Here is a 22,031-nt window from a genome sequence, read left to right as displayed (position 1 = left end):
GACTTTATTTAGATTTCATTCATTTTCCCACTAATATTCTTTTCTCGTTGCACGATCCAGTCTGATTCCAGGTGGCATTTAGGTGTCCTGTCTCCTTCATTTTCCCACATCTGTGGGGGTTTTCCCTCATTTGTGGTCAGTCTTCTCTTGTCTTGCACCACGGAGGCACTTTTGAAGGGTACTACTGGTCGAATATATTGTAGAATGTCCCTCAGTTTGAATTTGATGTTTTTCTTATGACTAGACGGGGCTATGAGTTTTAGGAAAGAATACTATGGAGATGAAGTTCCCTCCTTATTGCATCACGTCGGGGAGTACATGACACCACCATGGGTGACCACGTCATGGCAGGGACACTGGCTTGTTCCTGCTCACTGCTGAGCGAGGCCCCCATGCACGCGGGTACCGCGGTTCATTCATTCACAAGGTGAAGGATATTTAGGCTGTTTCCAGTTTGGGGAGATCATGAATGAAGCTGCTCCAAACATCCACGTACAAGCTTTAGTGTGGATGTAAATTTTTTCCCCCTCTGGAGTGAATTCCTGGGTGTGGGATTGCTGGGTCATATGGTAAGTGTGTGTTTAACTTTCTGTGAAACTGCCAAACCGCTTTTGAGAATGACTTTTCCACTTCGCTTTCCCAACAACAATGTCTGAGTTCCAGTTGCTCTGTATCCCAGCTTCTTTTGATCCACGTTCTGGTTAGTGGTTCATTTTTAAAATGTCTTTCGAAGTAGCAAGTCTGGAGTATGGCCCCTTCGTGTGGTGGAGAACCCACTTCACTTCTCCCATGCTCAGCACGATGTTCTGCCCAGCCTTATGGGAAAATCAGGAGCAACACACTCATCCTACGTTCCTCCATTCCCATGATGATTAGGAAAGAGTTAATAAACGGTGGGGAGAAAAGATGGGGCTCAGACAGGCTTCTGGAAGGTCATGAGGAGGGAGAAGCCTCCCAGTCTTCCTTTGGCAGCACTTACCAAGCGAGCGGCTGTCAGTGACACGCCAGCCGCCGCCCTCGCATGCCGCAGAGTGCGAGCACAGTGTTAAGTCCATCCCTGTGGCAATTCCGTGAGCGGGGGTCGCTGCTGTCCGCAGTAGATGGACGAGAACATGGAAGCTCAGAGAGGGCCTCTGACTTACAGCCGGTGGAGCCTTGGCTTGACCATGGATTTGTCCAGCTTCAGAACCCAAACTCTTAACCACTGTCCTAAATTCTATCCCCAAAGGGTACATTTGGCCTAAAAATAAAGAGATGAGGCCCTGGTCAGGTGGTTCAATTGGTTGGGGAGTCGACCTGTATACCAAAATGCTGTGGGTACTATTCCCAGTTAGGGCACATACCTAGGTTTAGTTCAATCCCCGGTCAGGGTGTGTAGGAGAAGCAGCTGATTGATGTTCCTCTATTGCATTTTCCTGCCCAGGATCCACTCCCTCTTCCTCTGGGACAGCACCCCAGTTTTCCCTTGAGTAACTATCATTCTCCATTCTCAGTGCTTGAGGGGCAGGCTTCAGGCATAGACACATGAGACACTTGATCCCCCACCCACCTTGCTCCCGGTGGTTGACTGAAGACTAGACACAGGACCCAAGGTAGGCTCAATTCCAAAACTTTGGCTGGAGATGCAGGTCCTTTTTTGCTTCTTTATGAGAAATCTCTTGGAATGAAAGCATCACAGAGGGATTCTGTGCTGGGAGCAGAAGAGGGGACAACTGAATATTACCCAAGCCCCTAGATCCAGCTGTGCCTGAAGCATACACATTTCAGTTACCTGGGCAAATAAATACACCCCACTTTTTTTTGTTGTAGGTTTTCAAATGAGCTTGAGTTGAATTAGATTTCAGTAATGACATGTTCTTTGAACTTTCTGTTTTTCTTATCTATACTTGCCCCTTGTTCAGGGCTCCAGGATCCTAATTACTTTTGATGAAGAAGAAGAAGAAGGAGAAGGAACAGTAAGAGAAGGAAGAGGAGGAGGAGGAGAAGAAGAAAAAGAAGAAAAGAAGGAGGAAGAGGAGGAAAAGGGGAGGGGGAGGAGGGAGGGAGCAGGGAAGGGGTGGAGGAGGAGGGAAGGAGAGGGGAAGAAGAAGAAGAGGAAGAAGGAGAAGCCCCATGAAGGACAAGGTCTAATGCAGCATTAGGAAATACATACTATTATTGCTACCACTCCCTGCCCCACACCCATTACAAACATCATTCATTTTTCAGAATCCTTCTCAGTGCAGACTTCTTGGCAGCCACAGCCACTCATCTCAGCTTGGCAGCACGCTGAAGAGACCTACATGACTGCTCTGCGAGTGGTGCCAGTCACCAGGCTGGGGAGATGGTTTCAATCAAAGCAGAGGATGAATTGCCACGGCTGTCTGGAGGGCACTAGTTGACCACAAAGACAGATGCAACTTTGATATCCTGGCAAAACCAGTAGTGCTAATAGTTAGCCCTGAGCCATTGCCAGGGTTGGCGCCTGGGGAGAGTTCTCTGCGCTGGTCTCTGAGAAAGAAAAGCAAGGAGTTCAATTAGTGGCTCTTGGAACTGAAGGATGAGCAGAAGGCCGGAGAGCTCAGCTACCACTGACCCAGATGGCCAGGCAGCCTCTCATGGCACCTCAGGGGGCTCAGGCCTGGCCCCACACCCAGCGGAAAGACTGGCCCCAGCATGATGGGTGAGCCCCACCTACATGCCCCCTGGCAACTCAGGGCTCCCAGGGCTGCCAGCTCTGAGCAGATCACATTTTCTTGGGCATAAACCTCTGTCAAAAAGTGCTGGTTCTTTCTACATTGGTGCATTTCTAATTCTGAAGGCTGACGGATGTTTTTCTCACTCTCCCAGAACTCAAAATCAACTTGACATTTCTAAAATTACATTTTGAAGGCAATGAATCTATAATGTGCACCAAAGCCCGTGCCAGCTGGGGAAAAACAGTAAGAAAGGAGGAGATAGAAATATTTCTGGCTCCATCCCTTAAAGTGGAATATTCTTTATCTATTGGCGGGGCAGGGGGAGTAGGCGGGGGGGGGGGTTGGGGGCTTGCAGACCACCTAAAATGGCAGGAAAGGTTTCAAGGAGCAGGTGCTGTCTGAATTTGCCTGAGGGCGCCACTGCAAGTGGGGGTCGGATGGGCCTCAGGACGTGGAGTGAAAATGGAGGAGCCGGAGACTGGGCGTGATGAGGGTGGGGCACCTTTTTCTTCTTTGTGCCAGAGATGGGTGCTCTCCTCTGCTGGGGAGGTGCCCTGAGGTTGGCCCCCCCGAAGAAGCCCCCTGGCCTGGCTGGCACACAGCCTGCTTTAAAGAGAATCAGGCAGCAGCTGCTTCTCCTTAAACAGGAGAGGTGGCCGAGGGGCTTTGTGTGAGCCCGGATCAAAACACGCCTATCAAGGGGGATCAAGAGCCTGGCCAAGTGGACTGCAGATGGGAACGGGAATTGAACTTTTTTTTTTATTATTTAACAAAAATGTAAAGAAAATTCAAGGAGAAAATGCCTCCATGAGCAATCCTTTCCTTCTACTAGTGGCGAAGCCTGTCCAGCTACCACCATTCTCCTCTCCCCTTGCTCACAGAATCATTTTAACAAGCAGCCTGTTAGTATTTAAAGTGATCCATTCAACATGGGAGAACCCCACACCCCCTTGCCCTCCCCCTCCCCCTACGGAGCTCCCTGGGCCCTCAGCCGGGTGTCAGCCCCTCCTGATCCAGTGCCTGACTGCGCGGCTGCAAACAATTGTGACCCTGGGTGGAACTAGGAGTCCTTAATCCGCATTCCACACGGGCAGCTCCCTTCAGCAATCATTAATCCCGTGCGTAGAGGTGACTCCGGAGCGAGGAGGACTGAGAGACTGAGGAGACTGGGGCAAACGGGGGCCCGGTCCTCTGGGGTTGCAACACCAGGTAGTGGAGGGAGACGCAGACCACACGGGCCTTAGGCGGCCAGACAGAGCGCCAGGCTTGCGGTAATCAGGGGCCAAGAGAAGGGCAGGAGGGGAATTGTCAGGGACAGCTGAGGGGTGGTTCCTCCAAAGGAGGCCTCGGACTACCCTTGGAGAAGTCCCCGTGGAGGAGGTGAGATCTGAGGAGGTGGGATCCTGGGGGTGGGAAGGGCCATGAGGGTAAGGAGACGGGCGTCTTCGGTAGAGTGGGCAGCAAATGCACAGGCCCAGAGATGGGAGAGAGGTTCAGGGTACAGCGAGCTCTCCTGGGCCTGAGAGGGAAAATTGCCAGGCAGGGCCCCAGGGCTCTATCTTGATGTCCTCCAAGACTGAGAATACCTGGCCGAGGAACTGCTAAACAAATGAGGCTCCTGGGACAGCCTCTGACGGCTAGGAAGGGGCAGAGCCACACCCGCCACGTAACACTGAGTCCCAGCCCAGTTTCACCCTCAGCCTTCTTCCCATGTGGAAAAGGAGGCCATCTCCTGTCCCCAGGCTGTCTTGTGCAGGACAGTGGCTACTCCTAGAGCTGGGCCCTTTCATGGGGGCACACCACAGGCAGCCAGGGGAGCCCAACGTTCCTGTGGGTTTGGGGGAGACCCTTTCAAAGCTGGGAACTGGGGCCACAGGAGAGCAGAAGAGGCCTCCCTGGCCTAGCCGAGCACGTGGGACCACTTCCTGGCTAAGCATCAGTTCCACTGTCCCTCAGGGCCACTGGCTTATCGAAAGGGCTGCATACAGGCTTCTGCGGATGTGTGCGGCCTCTCCTCTAGTCCGCCACTGGTGACAAGCAGGGAGGAGGCACCAGCTCTGGGGTTTCTACCACTGTGGACTGTCTAAGCCACTTGTGTTCCCACCTGCAAAACTGTTACTCCCCTCCCTGCCTGAGCCAACAAAAGTCCAGGTCCTCCTTCCCGGCTGCTGTACCTGGGGGATGCCCGGGGTCACGTCAGCGGCTTCATGCAGGTGTGACCTGCCCTCCTCCTCTGTCCCTCTCCAGTCCCTGCTGCCCCCACAGCACATCCCCACAACACATTCATTTATTAACTTGACTTTGCATGTCAAATATCTTTTCCATTTAATTAAAAAAAAAACAGTTACTGTCACAAGGGACGCCAGAAATACATGCTTTTGACACTGGGATCCGCTTTCCATAGACAGGTTCATGCAGTGGAGACCAGCTCAGCTCCTGCGCCCATGGCCGCGGGGAAAGGGCTGAGCACGGTGTCTTTGGTTGGCCGGAGCTTCGTCCCGAGCTTGCTGGAAGGTGGTTGGCAGGCAGAGGGCCCTCCCTGCAGCCTCCCTCCAGGGGGACAGAGGCAGAGGGTACAAGGGGAGGCATTTCAGCTTCGCCAGCCTCCCGCTGCCTGTGAGGCTGCAGACACATGATTTAAACCTAACACAAAGTCAGTTTACGATGTGAACTTGGATCTCACAGTAGCCCAGTGACACATCAGCAGCCATGAGGTGGATTTTGGCAGGAGAACGGCCCGCCTGGAAACCGCCCCTAGACAATCCTGTATTGTTAGATCCACAGAGAGAATACACTAAATCCCTTTATACCAAATAAGAGTAAATAATTATACCAATATAAACAGGGCCTCTGACCCTTTCATTTTATTAAAATGGCACGTAAATATTAAAACAGCAGACTGATGGCGACATCCTTCCGCCAGCCCCCAGTGTGCAGAGGGGCAGTGCGTGGGCCCCTCCCGGAGCCCACAGACTCAGGCGTTGAGCAGCTCGTGTTCTTTGTCGGTTTTCCCCACGGCGTCAGGATTTGATAGTGGGTCGAGGTCGGCAAAGAGGCTGAACCAGGCAGTCAGGTCCGAGGCAGCCTTGGCAGGCTCTGCAGAGAGAAGAGGAAACATCAGCTCAGCTGCCCCCAGATGCCCACCTCCACTATGCTGCCTGTGGGGGGGTCCAGGCTCATCTTGAAAAGGGTGGATGCTCAAACCAGACAAAGACCCCTGCACTTCAACTCTAAAATGAGTCAGGGCCCTGGCCAGGTGGCTCAGTTGGTTAGACCGTTGTCCTGATGCACCAGGGTTGCAGGTTTGATCCCCAGTCAGGGTACATACAAGAAGCAACAAATGAATGCATAAATGAATGGAACAACAAATCAATGTTTCTCTTTCTTCACTACCTGCCCCACTCCAAGATCAGTAAGACTAGTTAGGGAATTCCAGGTCCCTCTGCTTGCTGGCTGAAGAACATTTCTCAACCACGGCCTAAAGCTCAGGAAAGACGGAGCTCTTGTGTCAAACCCCACCTGCACCCCCACCCCTGCGGTGTCCATAGCCCACGGAGTTGCCTCAAACCTCACACCCTGCCCCTCCACCACAAGCAGGAGGTATCATAGTCATTTCAGAGACCCGACTGCATGGCTGAGGAAGCGATGGGCCTTCCAGTGTTCGCTGAAGGAATCCTCCCCAGTCTGCTGGGCCACGAGAAGTACCGCGGCCACTCTTTAGGGCTTCAAACCTACAGGCCCAGAAGGGGGTTGGAGCCTAGGCCTGGGAGCTCAGGGTCACTGCCTTCTGCCTTCCTCAGCCCTGTCCCATCAGGCAGGGGAAGGAGCCCTTGACACGCCTCCCCCTCTCCCACTGGCTCTAAGTCGCCCCCACGCTCCTTCAGCCTCAGCGGACTGCTCTCTTCAGCTACTTGCACTGAACCACCTGCCCGAGCTTCCTGAACGCCACAGTTACGAGCCAAATTGTTTCCCAGATGAGGAGAACATTTTCAAAAGAGTGCCTGATGCAAGCGATTTCTAAATAAGTTGGGGGCTCTTCTTTATCTAAATTGTTCCACATGAGAATCTAAGTTCACTGGCTTGGGTGACCCATGCTGTTTTTCCTTCTCCAACAGACGGGAGTATCAAAAGCACCAAGAAAATGTCTCTTTGACAGGTTATCCTTCTAGCTAAGAGCAGCTAGGAATGTGCTTGCCATCTGGCTAGGAGGAGTCTCAGAAAGCATGGGTGGGACAAGTTGCTGGAAGTGGTTCTGCTAGAGTGATGGCGGAGCATTGATGCAACTGTACCGCCAAAGCAGGACCCTCCATCTTTTCATTGAAATGGCACCTAACTGTTGGCAGTATACCAGTCATGTTGTACTTCTGAGTCCATCTTTTTTTTTCTTTCAAATCTCTGGTACATATATTACTTTTATTTTTTAATCCTCACTTGAGGATATGCTTATTGATTTTAGAGAAGCGAGAGAAACATCAATTGGTTGCCTCTCCAGCTCATATGTGCTCTGGCAGGGGATCAAACCCATAACCTAGGTATGTGCCCTGACCGGGATTTGAACCTGCAAACTTTTAGTGCATGGGATGATGCTCCAATGAACTGAGCCACCCAGCCAGGGCAATATATAACTTTTTAAACTTAAGTATTTTATTGTTCATGCTACTAGAGTTGTCCCAATTTTTCCCCCTTTGCCCCCTCCGCCCAGCCTGCCCCCCCACTCCCACAGTCAATCCCCCCACTGTTGTCCCTGTCCATGGGTCATTCATACATGTTCTTTCACTGACCCCTTCACGGTATATTACTCTTTAATGAGATAATCAATGCATCTATTATACAGCTATAACTACTGTAAGCAAGGCTAGTGAGCAATATGCAAGTAATTACTGTGTAACATTAATTGAATTCTATGTGCAGTTAGCCCTTAAGGCACTTGGTCTGATAAACCGAGTTATTTTGATTATGATAAACCGAGACTTGAGACATCTCAGTATAGTTTAGTTGGGGGTGGGGAATACAACAACAACAAAAAAGGAGTAACTTTCTTTGGCCATGTAGGAAGTCACACAAAGAAACTGTTTGCAGCAAGACTGATTTAGGAGGATTAATCTATGCTTGATAGAGAATATCAAGACATCTTAAAGATAGCTCCAGTTAAAACACACTACACGCTCACTTCCCCTTCCTCCTAACCTCTGAAAGGTCTTAGAAGGCCCTCGGAGAGTGGGTGTGGCCTCACCAGGGGGAGCCAGGGGCCTGTGCCTGGGGGCAGCCCTCAGTCCCCCAGGCCTCCACTGTCGGAGGGAAAACCAGACACAACCTTTGCACAACGCCTAAAAGCACATCGTGGGAAAGGTTTCTCGTGATACCAGCCACTTCCTTTAACTTCGTGTGGTCAGCCCAAGGAATGGGTGATGACCCCAGGGAGAGACAGATGCAAATGCAGGCCAGAGGTCTCTAGTCGAGCGGATGTTCTCCGGGGCTTCTTCAAAAGAGAACAGATCTCAAGAGCTTGAAAAGCCCTCTCTGGACAACTAAGAACCCTGGCTCTTTCTGAGAATCACTAATTAAATGCCTTTTGGGTGGTGGCGATGGTACCTTCAGCTAAAGGTAGCACACCTCCGTGGCCTTTCCTGTCTTGCTGTTTCCGCCCAACCTTGGGGAGCAGCCAGTCACAGGGAGGCAGACATTTGACTCCTTCTCAGTAGATTCGATAAAAGGAATTATGAATTCGGACAGTAAAAGCCAGGAGAAAAAGTCAGAATGTAATATTGAGGATTATGTAAAAGGCTCCACCTTGGCAGCAGATGCTACCGGGGAAATCGGTAAGAAAGACAGAAGATTGTGTTAGGTCAGGGGAAAGGAAGTTGATGGTTATTTTAGGGGGATAAAACACTGCATTACCTTTCACTATAGGGCTGTGGTCATTTGGACGGTGTGCCTTTGGTGCTGGCCCTGGCAGAGGAGGACAAACATTTCTCTCTGACCAGCCTGATGTTCAAAATCAGAGGTCGTTAGATGGAAGGAAGAGAGGCCCCCCTGAGCTGCCTGTGGCCAGGCACTGCTGTGGCTTTCCACCACGGTGGCCTCCCAGGCCAGGGAAGAGGGTGGTGCAACGAGACTGTCCTTCTCCAGGGGAGATTGGACAGAAAAAACCATGCCCAGCTCAAAAGTATGGAAAACTAGGGGACAGGCTGGGTTTTGAAAAACAAATCAGAAACTGCTGAGGTTAAAACATTTTTGCTTGTAGCTTTAAGCCCATTTTTCTTCTCAAGTAACATCATTTCACGGCCACACCAAAGATTATCAGCAGTGTTCCAAGGAAACCAAGTGCTTGTTTGTCTGTCAGGAACAGAAAAAGTGTAAAGAAGGTGAACGCCGTTAAATGTAGTCCTGAAACTAGCAAACCACAGTCTTCTCTTCTCCCAATATGATCCAATCCATTTGTTTTCTACACAGCTAATTTAACAGGGGAGACTTAGTTAACACAGATAAATGCATGGCAGTCCCGTCCAAATACATGAGGGGAAAGGAAGCCCCTCCCCTTGGTGGCGGTCCCTCGCAATGGCTTTTAGCCGGTACAGCCCAACATCCCATAAAGCACCTTGCACTCCGCCTGCTGGTCAGGGCTAAGAGGCATTCAGCAGTCCTGGAACTTCATCATGTGAAGCTTCTTTGTACATCTGCTTTAATTTTATATGTGGAAGTCCTATTTTCTCAGGGACGAGAAATTGTTTCTTCAGCCTGTTCCGCAACCCCAACCGCAGTATGGGTCCATCGTGGATTCTGGCTGGGAGACACCGACTGTGGGCGCTGCGCTGCCGCTGGGTCCATCGTGGCTCACACTGGGTCCTTCTGCTGGGATGCTCTGGTCACAGTGTTTTCAACAGAAAAGCTTTTGTTCCTGAAAAGGCCCTCGTGGGGCATCAGGTCTCCATGGCAGTGAAAACAGTTCTGCAGCAGGAAAACCGCTCAGTGTGTGTTCCAAAAATGATACGATTTAATGCTGTGCCCTTATGCTGCCATTCGAACAAGGGACTTGTGTAGAGAATCAGTCCATATTTATTTGTGTGCATCACTGTCCCAGCTCCCAGAGTTGGGAGCCCCTCAAAGGCAGAGACTATTCATCGTTATATCCTTCAGCTCAATGCCTGGCGCACGGTGGGTGGTGGATTAAGATACACTATAGAAGTACTTTTATAAACCATGAGAAATACACTCACAATGCGTTAAGAGATGGCAGAGCAATGCTCGGCACAGTGGATGCAGAAATACTCGCCGGATGAACTGTTCCACTTTGGGCAAGTGGCACACGGACTCCTCCGTGAAGACTAATGAGTGACCAATGAAACAGGGGGCCTGTGGCCTACTTACTGGCACTAAAACAATGAAAACATATGTGGGGTTTTAAAAAGTATTGCCATTCATTAAAGGTACTTGCATGTGTAGTTAACATACTTCATAAACAACCGACAGCACCGGATTTTGAGGGAACTTTCTGGGATGATGGAAATGCTCTAACACCGGGCTCTGGTGACAGTTGCATAATATAAGTGTACCAGAAATCCATCAAACTGTCCTCTTATAATGGGTGAGTTTTATGGCATGTAAATTACAGTTCAATGAAGCAGTTTTTTAAAACAAGCACTATTTGGTGTGATCCAGGAGTAACACAAGCTCCCTGGTTCCTAGGAAGTTGGCCCACAAGCACTTTGCTTCTGGACCCAAACCACATCGAGCAGTGGCACATGGGGGGAGTTAAAACTTCAGTTCCATTGCGTGCCTTATAAAGCTGAAAGAGGGAGAGCCTATCGGGTGAATTGTACCTCTTTCCCCGTAACTCTCTCCTGGACCTGAGTGTAGTCAAGGCCCGCTTGTGCTCAGCAGAGCCCTGCAGCCGGCTGCCGGGCCTCCGCCTCTCAGAACAGCGGTCTCACCAGCAGTGTGAACCACCCGCTGCCTGGGAGCTGGCAGTGCAAGTTCAAGGGGCCAACGCTGACCTCCCTGAATCAGAATCCCTGGGAGCGGAGCCCAGGAAACGGCTTTAAGAACCCTTTAACGATCATTAAGCAAGTGTAAGTTTGGGAGGCAACATAGATGGACTCCATCTCCGTGAGAATCAGGGCTGTCTTGGCTAAAGTCAGGGCCGGCACGAGGAGCCAGGCTATCCTAGGAAACAGCAGGGTCCACTTCAGAACCCCACCTTCTCCTCAGGTCTTGCAGCTTGAAGCTCTTTGATCTTGTCAAGCTCTCTGACTGAGTTCAGGGAGGCCCGTGCTTCCAGAGAGAACCTGGACCGACTCAGAGAAAAGCCAGGTGAGAGGCGTGGCAGTCTCCCTCCCTGCCTTCTGGGTGCTGCCTGATACGGTGGGAACACAACAAGAAAGTTCCTCTCATTTCAAAAATATGCACCATGTTCATTTTTTTAAAAAATGGCCACAGAGATCCCTGGAAGGCAGAGGCAGGCTCAAAGCACTGCATGTTTCAGAGTATAAAATGGAACGTGTTCCTAAAGGAGGCGGGTCAAGATGGAGCTCCTCTTGCTCTGTGTGATGGGCGCATTCCCGAAAAGTTACACATAAATAAAATGTCTGTATATCAAGTCCTATTGTAAAAGTGCCAGAAGGACAAATCCTACTTTCAAGCCTATCATTTAAAGGACTGTAATGGCAGATTCCTTCTAAAAGACACGACGTGTCTTCTAACTGGGTTCCTTTGCAAAACTGAGAGTTTTTGCATTTTGGTCACCTCAGGAACCACACAGGCAACAGCAGGGGACACCCCAAGCAGGGAGAGCCCAAAGGCACCCCTCTTTGGGGACTAAGAAGATGGGGACAGTCTGCCCCAGAGTTTTCACAAAGACACAGAGCATCACTGGTCTCGTGTCCTGTGGTGCGAAGCAGAAACGACAGCCAGCTGACCCGGTCCCCGTCTCCGCTCAGGACAGCTGTGCGCATCCCTCTAACAGCCTGATGGCACGAGCGTGAGGGCGAGAGGGCCACTCCTGTGACACTAGCTATGTATTTAAAAAAAAATTTAAAGCAAATACTGAGCTCAGCTGCAATTTCACCCTCAATCATATCACACTTTGGGAATTATTTAGGGGCAATGCAGGTAATTGTGGACAGAATGCTAAGCCAGATTTCAAATGTCCCAGGTTCTGTCAGAAAAAAAAATGCGTTTAAAAAGAACCTCGTGTTGCTAATATTCCTGTAATTGCCATCAATTCTCTACTGGGTGTTAGTTGGCTGAGATGGCTAGAAAGACGTCTTTCCGTCTCAGAGTAACTGAGTCAGGAGGGGGTGGTGAAGGGTGGGGGCGGCGAGTGCCCAGCGCTCTGTGAACAAAACAACTACCCCAGCTCCCGTTCCTTTGGTATGTCGACTGCGCTACCCATTTGCAGGAAACACACATAAAATTTTATTGGAGCAATCCTGCCTCCTTTACTTACATAAGGGAAAATATAAATCAGCCAGAAATAACACCGGCCAGCTAGAGCTGCAAGTGAGGCCAAAATAACACCATGCAGAGGAGCACTTCACCATGAATGCAGTTTCCCCAGCAGGACAGCGGAGGCCCCGGGTGGGCCAGGGAGCTCTGGGGCAGGGCTGGCAGTGAAGGGGACGGTGGCAACACCCCCCGCCGTGGTGGACAGGCACCAGGCTGCCGGCCAGAGTTCATGGCTCTGAGCCCCAGTGCTCACACCTGCAAAGGTGATAAAATCCCTGCCTCATTGGGTAGTTGCATCAGTAAAATGGGATCTTACAAGTGAAGCCAGAGGGTACAGAAGCTAGAGAGCAGGCCCTTAGTAAATCTAAGCTGAATTTGGAGTTTCGGACAGCTCAGCGGTCATCGGGGCCAGCCCTTGACAGTATTATCCTCAGGTTCACACCTCAGGATTGTTTTCCTTTTAATCTAGTGGTTCAATGTCAGCTGCTCTCTCCCTCCCTTCTTACCATCTACCCATCCATCCATCCACTGCTTTTTAAGCATCTGTTGTACTCCAGGCACTGAGCTATGTTCTAGAATGTGAAGGCAAGCAATGCAAACAGGAGCCCTGCCCGTGACAACCTAAAGCAAGAGACAGAAACTGAAACCAACTTTACAATGAGGTGAGGTAAGGGGAATGATTGAGGCTGGGGTGTGCCTGGGGAATGGGCAGAGCAGGAATACCTAATACTCACTGCTGTGGCCAAGCGGTGGGGGCAGGGGGCCGGGTCAAAGGAGGCTCCCTGTGTGAAACCACACTCAAGTGGAGAAACCGACGCACGAAAGCTGGGCCTCCTTAGAGCAAGCACAATGGGGGTGTAGGTGGGCAGCATGCTCTGGGGGGAGGGGGAGCACGTGTCCAGGCCCAGTGGTGGGGAGAGCTGGGTGCACTGAAACCCAACAGGGCAGGAGCCCAGCCTGCTGACGTAATACAGGGCTCTCGGGCAGAACGATGTCACTGTGTCAGGGAATGGGGTGGGAGGTGTGGGCAACAGTAAGACTGGGGCCAGTTCTGGAGGGCCTTGTGGGCCAGGCAGAGGAGTTCAGACCTTACATGGTAAACTGCAACAGCTTGGGACCCCTGGACTGCCTCATCTATAAAATGAGGGTCCACTGGATGGCCATCGGGGGCTGGTGAGGCCACTCAAATCCTGCAGATGTCCAAGACCGATGGTTGCTCCTCAGCAGGCATGGACAGCGCTGCTCCTTCAATGGAACAAACAATCCCATTTGCTCCTGATGAGAGTGACTGCTCTGCCTTCGAACTGTCTTCAAACACGCCCCGGTCTTCCCTGTTACATGGCTCCATGCGAGTCCCAGAACTGCCAGTCGCCTGGACCCAGGTTAGGCCAGGAACAGCAGGAGGGGAGCTCTGGCCGAGGAAAGGTGAATCTGAGATAAACCAAAGCCTGACACTGAACGGATTTTAAATGGAAACCCACCCCGATGGCAACAGCACCCCGGAATTGGGTGAAACAAAAGACTATCTGGAAGGAACATAGGCGGTGTGTTTGTGAGACTCTGGGGCCAGATTCCTGACTTCTGTTTGCAAAGTTCTCAACTGAAAGATGTCCCAGTGCATATATTGTGAGCATCACTGTCTGTTCCTAAACTATCTTTTGGGTGGTGGTGGCGAGCAGGGAGGAATGCAGGGCGAGGCCTGTCAGCCTGGCCTGTCTCCACCTCAGGGGGCCTCTCCGCCAGCTCTCTTCCCACTCACTTCAGGAGGCCTCAGGAAGATACGATTTCTCATCGCCACGACACAGGGAGCCCCAGCCCCTACCACGCAGAAACTCAGACATCCTGAGCACAAATTCAGCACAATTTGATCCTAAATATAAGTTGCTTTGTTTTGCTCTCCTAGGGCTTGAAATGGGAGTGGGATGGAGTGGCATATACAGGTTCTCTTACTAAATTCTCTTTCCTTTTTGTTCCCCCAGAGGTCAGAGAGAAGAGGGGAGACAGCAGGGGATGAGGAGGGGAGGAGGAGGCCTGCTGAAGGGGTGGGTGGGGAGAGGCAGGGGAGGATGAGGCGCAACACGTGGGAGAGCCCTGAGGCTGCTGTGGAGAGAAACATTGATATGTCGTTCCGCTTATTTATGCATCCATTGGTTGATTCTTCTGTGTGTCCTGATCAGGGATGGAACCCGCCACCTTGACGCAACAGGAGGACACTCTAATCACCTGAGCTACCCAGCCAGGGCCTCCACCTCAGCCTTCTCGACACTCTGACCCTGAGGACGCAGCTCCACCTGGCCCTCACGGACAGCAAGGACAACGGGGACCCCGGGCAGGAGTGCGTACGAGTGAACGTGCAGGCGGCTGTGAGCACAGGCGACAGTACTGGAGACAATCTCAACTTCAGACAGTCTCCTTTGGGACATCCCCAACCCCTGTGGAAGAATGTGGGCCCTATCTCCCCACGTCTACATTGTTCCTCCGTAACAATCGGCTGATCATCATCAGTCCTGCTCCTCTGGAAGTGTCCAGGGAGGGGCCTCCTGGGGAGTCACGTTGCCATTGCAGACGTGGTACTGTGAGGTTAAAGGCACGGGTTCCTCAGTCAGAAGTCTCAGATTAAAAATCCAGCCTGTGTCCTACCAGTTGTCTGGTCTCGGACAAATTAGTCAGCTACTCTACCTCAGAGCCTGCTACTCTGGCAGCTCTGAGTCAGCTACTCTGTTCCTGGGCCTTAACATGGAGATGTGGACAGCACCTGCCCGGGCAGGGTGTCGTGAGGACTGAGTTACCACAAAGTGCACAGGACCGCGTGTGGCTCAGCGTGGGCCACGTGGAGCGCTGGTAGTGGCTGGTTCACCAGCTGCCAATGGCGGATTCCTAGAATCTCAGTTGCAGACCTCAGCATCTCTGAAGTGGGGGTTAACCCAGGAAGGAGAAGGTAAAAGCGGCTTGTGGAAAGGCCGAGGGCACACCTTTGGATGACTTGGGCCTCCACTCATACATCATTTAGTGAGGCCTATTAACACCTCATTTTGCAGACGAGAAGGCACAGGCCTGGCGCATTGGAAGGGCCTGAGCAGTTGTCGAAGAATGAGTGACAGGAGGGGCGGGGTCTGCAGGATAAAAGGCAACCCTGCCTTCCCCACGGTTTCGGTTCGAGCAGATGTGCCTACGAGACTTTCTACTCCAGGTCTAGCCTGACTACTTAGTTATTTCAGCATTTATGTAATTTGGTGTTTGAGATGATGTGGATATTTAGGGAAAGCAGTTTCAATATGAAGTATCAAAAGGTTGAACAGTTACTGGGATGCTTTTGCAATTCACGTACTAAATGGAGTTTGGTAGACTATGGATGCAGTAAAAAAAAGCCACAGCCAATGTTTGCTTTTTCTCCGTTTTGGGGGGCAGGGGTGGTGAGGGAAGTCCTGACGAAAGCATAGAATGCGGCTGTAAGTGCAGCACAGGATCCATCATCGAAGCAGGGAGCCTGTTCTTCATGGGTACCACGTGTTCCAAAAGGTCCCCGAGTCAGGCAGCAGCGTTGGGGGGAGCTGTGGGAGCCCCTGCTGGGGGTCCGCTGGCGTGGTGGAAGCTGAATGGACTTCCTCCTCCAGGCACTTTGGTTGAGATTTTTTTATCTGTCATTCTGAGTTCCACAGACATTCAATTTGTAGCTGTTGGCATGCAAAGGAAACTCAGAGGTTACAAAATAACTCCTTCCACGTTGATCTTGATAGAACCACAGCAGAGGAAAGGAAACTTGTAGCAGTCAGTGGATCCTTTTAAATGGTAAATCAGATCACATTCGTGCTTGGCCCAAGATGCTGTGATAGGTCCCAGGTTCTTCCAACAGCTACGAGGCCCTGAGGGGCCTGGCCTCTGTCTCTTCCCTGAGCGCCCTCACCCCTTGCTCTGTGGGCTCCAATCACAACGCCCTTCCTGCAGACCCTGGGCCACCCCGGACTCGTGCTTCCCCTTGGCGTTGGCACAGGGCTCATCCTCTCACCTCCTGTCAGTCGTGGCCAGATCTCAACTTCTCTGGTCCTGCAGCCTGCCCTGCCCTGCAGCCCCGCAACCCTGGCTCTACGTTTTCTTTGCTTTTTTTTTTTAAAGGACTGTCCAAACTATACCTTTTCTTTTCTCCACACCATCCATCGGTTTCTAACTGACAGCGTTATTTGCTTCTTTGCCATGCCCATCGTCTTCTCTCCATTGGATGTGAGTTCCAGGGAGGCAGAAGCCTTGCTTCATTCTCGGGTGAATCCCAGTGCTGGCACTCAGAAGGCCCCAACAAGGGTTTGCTGAATGGGTGAGAAACCTGCTGAAGTGCTAGCGGGGCGGCAGCCCAAGGGAGACTGTCTGTCCGAGAAATGAATGGCCTCCCTCGGAGGGGGGGCCCCTTCTTCTCTTTCTACCGTAGAGCTCGCATCTCTCTTGTGCTGCCAGAACAGCTCCCTCCTTAGACCCAACTGTGCTTTTGGGCCTTCCCCTTGGACTTGGGACAGGGCTGAAGTGCAAGGCCCTGGGTCACTGCTGTCTTCACAGCTCCTGGGCATGACTCTGGGCACCCTCCCACCCAGAGCTGAGATCTCACCCCAGCCTGCTCAGGAAAAGGGTGTGGAGCTCTGACTTCTCAGCTGTCGGAGTGGGGCACTCACAAGTGTGTGGCACAGCCACCCTGGCTAAGTGGGAGCACCGCCACCAGCAGGCTCTGTGGTGTCTCCAAAATGTGAGGCTTGAGCGGGGTGCATCCTGCAGCACGGCCGGCCGGATGGAGAGAGCTGAGCTGCGGCAGCCGCTCCGGCCTTCCGGCGCTCCCGCAGCTCGTTAGCACCTCCACCACAGGTGGGTGGGGTGAGACTCCAGCCATGGCTGCCTCTGCTTGTCGGGAGCTCGGTGAAAGAGACAGTGAAACCCAGAGGTGAAACCCAGGGCAGAAAAGTAGTTTTGGATTTCTCCCTCCTATCTCTAACTCCGTATCTGAAAAGAAATGAGATGTCTATAAAATAGGACTCACAAAGGAAGATAAAAGGGATGATGTGTTTCATAAAAAAGAGGGAAGAGTTTCTTGTCTTGCTCACCAGTTCTTGGTGTGTCCATGATCTCATCCCCAACGAGCTAAGGCTTTTTTTTAATAGCACATAATTACTTAATCATTCCAACTCTGCCGTCTGTTCTCAGCTTTAAGTGCCAGGTAAACAAGGTCTTTATTAAGGAGATAGTCTAAATTCAAGGAAAAACCAAAACAATTTGGGAACTTCTTAATACTATCTCACAATTAAAACAACATGAAAGGAGGAAAAAAGTATTGAAATGGTAGAAAATGGTTTCCTTTCCAAGGTCTGGTGGATTAGAGGCTCAAAGTTAAAAATTTAAGTTTCACCCCGAGACTTGGTTTCTGCATCCTCCATCCATGCAGTTCAACCCCAGGCCAGCAATTCTCAACCAGCATGTGGGCTGCTGGTGACTCCCGGTGTACCCTGAGCCCTCAGCGCTGCTTCCAGCCCTGTGATGGGGTGGGAACTCTCCTGGCTGTGGCCAAGGATGGAGTGGACTGCGGGGCTGTGTGCTTCTGGCAGGAGCCAGGCAGCTGAGCTAGGGCGCCCGCAGGGTAGGGGTTGGCTAGGATGGGGGTCAGCCAGGATGGGGACCGAGCAAGAGCAAGATGAAACGTAGCGTGGGAAGAGTCGGGAAGCCCAGTGTCGTGTCAGTTGGCACTCAGAAGGCAGGTCTATGGGGATGTGGAGAACTTTGTCGCATGGGAGTGTGTAAGGGGGCTCAGCGAGGGTGATGGCTCAGAGCCACGGCCAAGCCGCCAGGGCCGTGATGGTGAAGACGATCTGGTCCCCTCCCGTAGGCCACAGACCCGTGTAAAACCCAAAGACAGCGAGACTGAGCGCCACCCCTCTCACACTTTCTGGGCAGGAGCTGTTAGCACAGGAAGAACACGGCAAGGGCGAACAGAGTCAAAACCCTGCCATGTGTCTCAAAGCTTGGCTGTGATTCTAAGACTGCAGCTGAAAAGTCACTGGATGTCAAAGAGAATTACCAAGATGAAACAACAAGCCAAAAAGACACTAGACATGAAACACAAATCAGAAAACAAAAAGACAAAGACACAAGAAATAGGCCTTTGGGTTTCAGACGAAATAAAAGAAAACAAAGAATTCACAAGCCAACCAAGAAACCTCCGTTCAGTCCCTGTAGCACTTACCTTGTAGCGAGGCCTTTAAGTCTTTCATATTTTGGTCTAAAAGCTGCGAAGGAAGGAACCCTGAGCCTGTCTGGGGCTTGGGGTCTGGCTCCCCAGGGGCCACCGCGGGCGCAGGCTCCTTCAGCCGACTGTCCCCAAACACAGCGGCCCACTCCTTGCTGAACTCGCCCTCTTCCAGGGAGGAGGCGTTGAAGATCTCATTCAGCAGCAGCAGGTCGTCTCTGTCAGCACCTTCCAGTTCCGCGGTCTCCGCCATGGGGCCCAGGCAAGCTGACCGGAGTGAGAGAGCACAAAACCCATCACCGTCAGGGGCCTGAGCCCTCAGGACGTAGCCTGCCCTGCCATCCGGGATGGCAGAGGACCCCCCTCCCCCCCGCCCTGGCCCAGGGAAGGACAGGGGAGCGGAGGATGTCAGGAAGTACAATGACGACCAATGAAGGCACCCAAGCCCCCTTTCTCCTTCGCTGCAACCCACCTGCACAGAGCAATGGTAGGTCTGGTAGGTCTGGTTTGCCTGAGGGCGTGAGTGAAAGGCTGACAGCAAATCAGGGCAAACCAGGGAACCACCTCAGAGGTGAGCTCCACAGCCCTGGAAGGTTGGAATGCGCATGAGACCAGAGGGGGAGCCCCTGGACCACCTTTTACCTGCTGTGTGGCTGCAGCAAGGCCTTTATAACCACCCTCCCCCCCCCCCAGCCTCTGTTTTCCATCTATAAAATAGGATTCATAATGCTTGCCTCAAGCATTCTTAGAGGATTGTCAGGAAGCTCACAGAGAAACACCCTCACTGCCGGCCCAGAAGGAGGACTTTCAGGAAGAGGGCCATTCTTACCACATGAACGTGGACAGAGCACTGAAGAGTGAACACAAGTAGAATGGGGGCATTGCTACCAGAAAATCCTGGAACAAGACCTTACGTTGGGTTTTCTACATATTTTGAAAACCAAAGGCTGATGGTTTTATCGACTGTGGCTTTGTTGTGGTAGCTAACTGCCACCAGGCAACTGCAAATGTTTTCGTTGTAAGTCATGAAGAGAAGGGACAATGACAATTTATATTTCCTCAGAGCTACATGGCAATTCTGACACTGTCCTACTAAGTGAGTTTAACAGGTTTTCCTCAAATATATGAGATAATTACCAAGTGAAGGCTTTTTTGGGGAAAAAAAAAGTTCAGCTCTGTCAGCTTAACTGGATCTCCTTTTAACCACAGTTTCTATGAAGATCTACAGATTGTGGGGATTTCTGATGTGCTGAGCAGACTGGCTATAAATCAGGGAGGGGAGGAGGCCAGTCACTCTCGTGTTACTGTGGTTTAGAAACACTGGCACAATATCGCTTCAGTCGGACGACTGTCTATTTTAAGCGTTCTTATTGTTCGTGTTGTCGCAGAGCTTTGCCCTGAGATGGAGCCGGTAGGTGTGTGGTGGTGAGAAGACGTAGGCACGAGCCCTCCCTCCGTTTCCCTCGCGGGCATCGCCCTCCTTACATACAGCTTCACTGAGGTCTGTGCTTCCTACTTTCAGCTGGGACCGAAATGTCCAAACCTTTCCGCGTGGCTTACTTTTTTGGCCTGACAGAAACCAGATGATTGCTGAACCAGACCCAGTTTAGTGGAACCCATTCAGATCGATGTGTAGACCCCAGAGGAACAGATAGCTGTAAACAGGCATTGGAAGTTATGGGTGTTCTTCCTCAAGTCACTCTACAGCCCTCTGTGAAGTCAGACCCAGTGGGGGAGGGGCGCCCCTGCCTTCCTCCAGATGTCAGTCCAGGGGAGATCATGGACTCGCTTCAGCAACAACAAAACAGATAGTACACTCTGAGCCTTCAGAAAACAACCGCAGATGGGAGAAGCTCTAGCTCTGTTTTTCCAGTTCAGGCTTTGTGTGATGGCCGGTATGCACAGTGGACCTCTGGGAGTCTGGCTGACTCAGCATCCCTCTCCTCCTTTTCTTGTTTTCCCTTGGGGGAACAGCTTCTCTGGGATCCTAGTGAGATACCACTCAGAGCCTCCTCTCACCTCATCCCAGGACGACATGTGACCCAGGCTGAGTCACAGTGACTGACACGGGGCGGGGGGTGGGGGTGGGTGGGCACAGGCCAGAGGCTTCCCCGAGTATGCTGCACGGGAGCCAGAGGGGTGAGGTTCTCTTTCTTTGGGGTTCCACATTGTACAGGTGCAGCTTTTGAGGGCCCCAGTGACGAGGGAGCCGAGCACATAGCGAAACAGCCTCACAAGTTGGAGAGAGACTCCCGAGAACACTAAGCCCCTGGATCCAGCCTTGCTCGAAGCCATCTACCACTGTCACATGGACTGATAACCAATACATTCATTGCTTTTCTTTGTAATTTTAAAGCTAAACTATTTAGGGAAGGGTCTTATTACTTTCAACCAAAAGCTCCAACTAACACACACTTGGTGACAAAAATGAGAAAAGGACCTGTGGGGAGGATGATATTGTCTAGAGCGAGCTCAGAACCAAGTCTGAGGGCTACCCTTGAATTTGGCCTTCTGCTCGGTGTCCTGGGTTTTAACAGCGGAAGCAGGCTGCACAGTGGCCATTTTCTATTTTAAGAGAACTCACTCCTTAGCTAAGAGCAATGAAACTGGCACTGACTTGAACCAGAAAACAGGGAAACCTCCCAATTATTGCCCTGATAATTAAGATGCTTGAGATTACTATACATAACTTGTAAGAAAAGCTTAATTACAAGCAGAAAAGGACAGGTTTAGGTCTGCCACCAGACACGTCGAGACTTGTAAAATAACACTAGGCAGTTGGCCCCTAAGACTCAAGCTACCCTTTCCGTTGGAAGTAGTTCAACTCAGCTGTGAGAAAACGGGGGCGCACAGAGAGGTATGATAAGCTCTCTGAGGGAAGCCCCAGTGGGAGCCGCACAACTGAAGTCATGGCTGCTGCTCTGGAGACGAGAAACGACAGCTCCTGGGGCATGGCATCCTGTCCTGCTCTGGCCTTAAAGGACGAACCAAGGTTGAGAAGCCCGAGGGTGTCAAACCTGCAGATCCCGTTCCAAGCCCCCTTCAGGCTCTTGAAAGCCCTCAAGTCTCCATGTTGACCTTTACATCAGGTGACCCAACCACAGACGTTACTATGAAAGTGAAGGCCCATGGACGGCGCACCCCAATTCTCACCTCTCGGCCTCCAGCCCTACGACCCTCCGCGCATCCCCTCTTCCTGTCCAAGATGAACCCTCTCTGTACCCCCACCCCCTTTGGGAGCCTGCTCTGCCCCTTGGTGCTCTGCACCATCATCACTCAGCTCCAGAGTCTACAGTCTCTCTTTCTCTAAGGCTGCTTCTCCTGGCCCCAGGGGACGTGTGCGCAGCCTGATGACCGTGGATCTACACTGGAGGCTGCTGCCTCCCCGCACCCCGCTTCACACTGCTGCTCTGGTTTCCTTTTCCTCCTGTGCAGTCACGCTCCATTAGCCACCACTCTTCTTCCGCCTGCTTGTAACCAAGCTCCCATCGCCACCGTACCCTGAAGTGGCCCTCGGAGGTCACCAGTGAGCTCCTCCTGGCCAGTCCCAGCCTCCTTTCCTCAGGCCTCCGCCTCGGCAGCCCTTCGCCCTGTTGCCCACGCTGGAAATGCGGTCACCTCCTGAGAGTCCCCACGAAGCGGCTCCCTCTGCTGTCCTCCGAGCTTCTTGACAATACTTCCCCTGCTGCGTC

At 51.8% G+C, this 22,031-nt stretch overlaps 1 protein-coding gene across 6 annotated transcripts in view; it reads right to left on the bottom strand.

Moving 5' to 3' along the window:
* Nucleotides 1–5,505: 5,505 nt before the first annotated feature.
* Nucleotides 5,506–22,031, bottom strand: part of ICA1 (islet cell autoantigen 1) — a 136,931-nt gene continuing 120,405 nt past the window's right edge. For all 6 annotated transcript variants that reach the window (XM_045828696.1, XM_045828699.1, XM_045828693.1 and 3 more), the window contains 2 exons: nucleotides 18,337–18,606; nucleotides 5,506–5,774 (listed from right to left, as the gene is read on the bottom strand). In XM_045828696.1, coding sequence (XP_045684652.1) covers nucleotides 5,653–5,774; nucleotides 18,337–18,606 — 392 coding nt within the window. In that variant the 3' untranslated portion in view covers nucleotides 5,506–5,652. The remainder of the gene's footprint in view (nucleotides 5,775–18,336; nucleotides 18,607–22,031) is intronic.

The sequence above is a fragment of the Phyllostomus hastatus genome, unplaced genomic scaffold (assembly GCF_019186645.2).
Source record: "Phyllostomus hastatus isolate PE091 unplaced genomic scaffold, TTU_PhHast_1.1 phas_scaffold_78, whole genome shotgun sequence".
NCBI lineage: Eukaryota > Metazoa > Chordata > Mammalia > Chiroptera > Phyllostomidae > Phyllostomus > Phyllostomus hastatus.
Note: the sequence above shows the minus strand (reverse complement) of the source record. Positions and strands in the feature narration are given on the sequence as shown.